General features: G+C 36.9%; 1 protein-coding gene across 1 annotated transcript in view; it reads right to left on the bottom strand.

The window, feature by feature from the left end:
* Positions 1-2,240: 2,240 nt before the first annotated feature.
* The window catches only part of LOC107656411 (zinc finger protein AEBP2-like), a 13,895-nt gene continuing 9,996 nt past the window's right edge, over positions 2,241-6,139 (bottom strand). The window contains exons 7-8 of the mRNA XM_016444272.1: positions 3,888-4,001; positions 2,241-3,136 (exon numbers count right to left, since the gene is read on the bottom strand). Of these exons, the coding sequence (XP_016299758.1) occupies positions 3,124-3,136; positions 3,888-4,001 (127 nt within the window). The 3' untranslated portion in view covers positions 2,241-3,123. The remainder of the gene's footprint in view (positions 3,137-3,887; positions 4,002-6,139) is intronic.

Here is a 6,139-nt window from a genome sequence, read left to right as displayed (position 1 = left end):
TTAAATGATTTTAGCAAATGGCTGCAATATAACAAAGAGTGAAAAATTTAAGGGGGTCTGAATACTTTCCGTACCCACTGTATATATATATATATACACAAACAAAATAAATTATATAAATGAAAAGACTAAAAATGACAACACAGCCAAATTAATAAAACTGTAAAAAGCATTAAAAATATTAATACAAATGATAATAGTACTTCAAATGATGCTAAAACCTTCCTTCCCCAGTGTTTTACCAAATTGTGACACCAAAATAGCATCTTAAAACTTCAAATTCATTTTAAAATATCTATAACATTCTGCAAGAGAAGATGGCCAACACACCTTTGTGTTATAAATTTTGGTCTTTCATGAAAATGAATCGTCATTAACAGCAAACATTTTTATTTTTTTTACTTCCTACTTGGGTTATTATATGGTGCATACATTACACACTTCCCCTTAAGCAATATTTATATATTTTATTTATTTAAGATTTCACCTTAATTCTCTTAGTGGTTTAGCACATTTAGGGCAGGGTGTATTTTCAGCAATTTCTCCTAAAGAATAAATAAATAATATAAAGCACAGGAGTCGTGTGCAGCTCTGATTATATAGTTTCTTTAGGACAAACAGTCCCATTGTACGCGCTCTGACAGACCGCAGCTGCTGTGTATTACTCGCAGTTAAGACACGCTTGTTACTCAGTGGTACGTTAGACTATAAAAACTCATTTGGAAAGTCAAGCACAGACTCAAATACGATCTACACATTTGATTATATTGGATGAGAAAGCTGACTACAACTACACCGTTACATGAACACTAAAAAATGCAGCACGAATCCAATGCGTTTGTGCAAGAAACAAAACACTGTACACCAATAACTCGACACTAATAACAGGATTTCTGCAGGTTTATGAAGGTAGATTTAAGACTTTAAGACGAAGTAAAGGGAATATGAAGGGAACACAATACATCAATATGCTCTCTAAATGTAAATGGATCAAAGACGAAAAGGGGTTTTCAAACATCAAAACAACAAAAGTTTAATGCAGCTTTAATTTTTTTCCATACATTAGAAAGTGTCGTTTATTTTTATTTATTTTTTTTAAAGAAAAAAATGACTATCACACATTTTTGCCATAATTGACAGAAGACAGCCACTAAAATGTAATTTAGCATAACAATAGTTTATATACCAAAATATATTGTCAGGCATATTTACAATAATCATTAGATTATGTTACACGTCTATTGCAGCCCCCAAAAAGGAAGTCATTTTAAGTCTCTACCAATCTTTGCCACCATCGTTCAAACCACTAGGTTTTACCCATTTGCCAGCAAGAATTTTTAATAATTTAAAACATAAAATTTAGTATGACCACTTTTTCTTTTATATATATTAATAAGTACATGTTGTTTCATTTTTAAATAAAATATAAATACATAAATATATCTGTTATGCTGAATGACAATGGAACATTATTTCACCCTTATTTTGTCATTTTATTTTCAAAGTTATTTAAAGCATTAAAGTAGACACTTACTTTTAATATGCTTTATATGTATATAAAGTCACTTTGCACATTTAATTTGACATGGACACCAACATGAGACGTCTTGTCTTTGACCGAAAATGTCACAATGAGTTGTATTAGCAATATTTCAAGGTTTGAAAATACAACTTCCAACAAATCTACATAAGTTTATGATTAAAACAAAAACAAATATCTGCCAATGGGCTCAGAATAATCCACTTAATTCAAAAGTGAAAAACAATTTTTGGCAGGTATTTTGTAGTTGTTTTAAGCGCTGTTAATTCTGTTCAGTTTCTCAGAAAACAAGACTTCTAATGTCATTTTGCATCTCAGGTAAATGTGTTGAAAGGAAGTTTAGATATTCATATTGAAAAACAAAAAACATTGAAACCCTTAAAGCATATTTAAGGCCTCATTTTGTGGAAGGACAACTTTAAGACCTGCAGAAACCCTGAATAAAGATGTGAGATAATTTAGCATGATTGAAAACCCAAACCGAGTGCGACAATAGATGAGAATGAGAGAATAAACTAAAAAAAACACACGGTCAGGCGTCTACTAAACCAGCAAGTCCTATTGGGACGGCATGTGCATGGTCTGACGCTGAGCTAAAGGTCCTGGCAGACGGCCTCCACGTCAACGCTTGCAAATATGCCCCAATAAAACGACTCCCAGATGCCCCTGGCCTCCTCACTGCTAATAAACAACAGTCCTGTGTGAGAAACACAAGGTTTATATGGGCTGGAATCAAACAAACAAGCAAACAAAAATATATATAATTTTCAACTTTACTACAAAGACAGAAGTATGATCTATAAGTATGGGGAACAGGGGATTATTAAGTACATGATCTAAGAAGCACCATCATTATTGATCCTATAGTTCTCCTATGTGCATTAGCCTGAGCGCTAGTGTTAGCTTTAGCACCATTACGTTGAGATGTCTATACACTCCTTGGCTTGAGCAGAACACACAAACGGCTCATGCGGGAGGACAATAACATCCCATCATCATCATCAGTAGGTGGAGCAGCAGTTATAAGAGTCTGTGCGCATGTTCAGGAAAAAAAAATTCTCATACTAAAAAAAAGGCAGCAAAACCATCTATGGAAGCATTTACATCCAAAACTATTAGCTATCACAATCTGTACAATTATGTTTTCTGTCAGCTTGTGGCTTATTACATCTATCTACAGTACAGTAAAATCTCCGCATTACAAAAATATATTACAAATCTCCTGGAATATTTACATGGGCACTTTCTTGACGAAAAAAGCAAAAGATAATCAGCAGAGTTGAGGACGCAGGGAAGGAAAATCAAAACCGTGGTGTACAACACATCCTCCCAGACAGTTAAAAGTCCAGCACCGACAGAGTTCACAATTTTGTGCCTTTTTTTCCTCTTCAAGGGATAAAAACACACATTAAAAATTCACTGCATGCTTTGGCAGACTCGGAGCATTAAAAAGAAAAAAAAGGAGAAAGTGGAGGGGAAAAAAGCAAAGGGAAAAGAAGTCCCGTCTCAAAAGATCCGCACATCCACTTCGGTTTGGGTACGTCAGCAGGCGCTGACAGAAGCCACCCTCCCCACCCAGTCTTCTAGAAAAACATCCTGAAAACAAGCACAACCTGCTTTAGTACGATGCGTACACACACACACACACACACACACACGAACAAGAACCAACCACGTCATTTCTAATTGCATTTCTGTACCGCAAACGGCAAAACGATGCATAAAGATGCTCATCAGAGCACACCAGGCTCCTGAAGATGACGGGCATCTGTCCTGTTATTTACCGCTGCGTGGGGAGCTGAAGACATCCATGCTGTCATTAACATGCATGAATACATGCGCTTCCGCCCACAAAGTATTCTGACCACATGCTCAGAAAGCATCACATTCCACACCAGTGCGAGAGTCTGGGTAAACAAACTCCTACTGCAAAGAACTGATGTATTACTATCGATTAATAGCGGCTCTAACGAGGGAAACAATCCTGGAATCGTCGTTTATGTCTGTGGGAGGAGGTCAAATGGGTGACTTTAAAGTATCTTTGACCCGGGCGGATTGTATCATCAGCTTTATGATTAATTAACGTCTTCTCTCGTATCAAAGGTTATTGATCTCCCACCCACGTCCCCCCTGAGTTTTAAAGCGTATGTTTGGGTTTGGGGAGAGGCCGGTTCTGGTTGCAGTAACACCAGCGCCATCTGCTGGAGAAATTCATAAAGAGTCTTTAACAGGAAAGCAGTGGCTCCCGTTGAGAACTTCAAAACACGTGGCCCGAACATGGAAGTCGATGGCTCCTGCACTCTGAACGCTACGGGTAAAGTTTGAGTGAGCTGCTAGAGTAGATCACCTGTAGATGTTGGGGTCCAATAGAACCGCCGTGTCTTGAGGAAGCTGGGAGAGGTGGACCACTTTGGTCTTCAGCTGGGGATGGTCGCTCTCGCTGACCCAGGCGTCTGGAAGTCTGTGCACAACAGAAAGACAAAAGAAATATTTAACATGGGCCATTTTTTGACAGCGCATTCAGAAAAGCAATGAATTAGCAAACAGTATGCATTTTGTACATAGTATGCAATTTTTCTGTAGGTCAAAATGTGAATATACAATATACTGTAATGTAATGTGCTCAACATACTACATCAAAATGTGCAGTATAGTATAGTATACAAAAACACAATTTCCCAGATTTTGTAGTATATTGAACGCAATGTATTGTGGGATATTGAATCCCACACAACTAGAACACACTGCATAGGATACTATATCCTATATTATAAATGCAATGCACTCAACATACTACATATGCTAAAACGTGCAGAATACAAACAGGGCACATTGCATAGGACGTCCCAGAATGCAATGTGCTAGGCTGTCAATTTCTGATGTAATTAAATCATGATACATATTAACCATGATTAACATCATCTTGACTTACTGTTTTATCATATTGCCTAAAATGTAGTACAAATGCAAAATTCCTAGTCTAAAATGCATGAATAGTATACAGTGTAGGGTTACACCAGCAACCTTTTGATCAATTACAGTACTTACAGAAAAATATACTAGTGTGCATACAGTATGTAAACAGTATGCACGTTCTTAATTCAAATCATGGCTTAAAAATATACACTACGGATAAATATTAGCATTTGTCGGATAACACACAGACACACAGCCCTTCATTCCACCCTCTCCTCCAACATGCATTCCACAATGAGTTTATGAAAAATGTTTTCTTTTTTTCCTCTCCACAGAGAAGCCTTGTTTGGCTCGGGCTTGTTGTGGTGACCCAGAAATCCATTTTAAACACCTCCTGAGACGGCAACTTCTTCAGTGTAATCGCTGAGCTAACAAACATTCCTCCGGCTCAGATTGATGCCCGACTCAGAATAGCAGCGTGCACATGCACAGGTTTGCTCAAGTGTACAGGTATGCAAGTGCATCAATTATCACAACATGGACCATTTTAGCTGCAGTGCAAATGTAAATTCAACAGTACAATTAGCAGCAAGGCTCATTAACCATATAAGTCGTTTAAGATTTAAAACCAGTTTAAATTGCACATCAAGATTAAAGAAAGCAGCTCACAAAATGGTAAAATTAGAGTGGAAATCTGAGGACGGTTACGGGTAATGTGTTCAAAGGCCTCTCGTCTAAGCCATGGAAATATTGAGAGCAAGTGGATAACCTTTAATAGGTTTTTATCTTGGACAAACTTCAATGAAAAGCGAGTTTGTTTCCAGGTGGGTGGTGTTTCACGCAGGTCAGCGCTTTTCAATGCATTAAATCTGACAGTAATGCGGACATTTACCACATAGAACTGGGAATTGATCTGAAACTGCATGCTCGGGTGAGGAAAAAAAATCACTGAAGACAACAGAAGAAAATGAAAACATGGATTCAGCGAGACAGCAAGAAGAGAAACGTGATTGAGAGACAAAATTAAAGTGTGTGAAAATGGGGAGAAATGGCCTGTTGGCACATTATCTACCATTTCTAAAACAAGAACGTTTCTGTAAGCATGAAATTCCCCAGTGACCAACACTTGGCTTGCCAAAATGTCGTGTATACAGAGCACACTGGGTCAGATACTGTATCCCACAATGCAATGTGTTAAATCTGAACTTTTAATTCAAGTGGGATGAATGAAACAGAAGAAACGCATCAACCACAGTTCCTTTTGTGGCTCATTATTTGATCAGAATGGCGATGTTTTTATACAAAACAACAGTTAATAATGGGATGAGAACTGGACACCAATTAAATAAATGTCATTTGATAATTGTAGCATAATATTGTCCAAATATGCATATTTCCTTACTATATAGTCGGCGAAAAATATGTGAAATATAGTGGTATGTCCAAACTCACAGTATTCATAAAACAGTAGGCAAAAAAGTACAATTTTTAGCAAAATTCAGAAATGTGCATATGATGGGAATTTTACTATCCCATGAGGCCTAGAGAGAAGATACTGTTTCCACATAATTAATTTTTTTATTATATATATATATATATATATATATATATATAGTTCTGGCATGAAACTCTAGATGGCACAGTCCGATAGGTCTAACTCAATCTGACCTAATGACATCATTA

This window comes from Sinocyclocheilus anshuiensis, unplaced genomic scaffold, assembly GCF_001515605.1.
Source record: "Sinocyclocheilus anshuiensis isolate Anshui unplaced genomic scaffold, SAMN03320099.WGS_v1.1 scaffold183, whole genome shotgun sequence".
NCBI lineage: Eukaryota > Metazoa > Chordata > Actinopteri > Cypriniformes > Cyprinidae > Sinocyclocheilus > Sinocyclocheilus anshuiensis.
The sequence above is the reverse complement of the archived record's forward strand: the minus strand, read 5'-3'. Positions and strand labels throughout refer to the sequence as shown.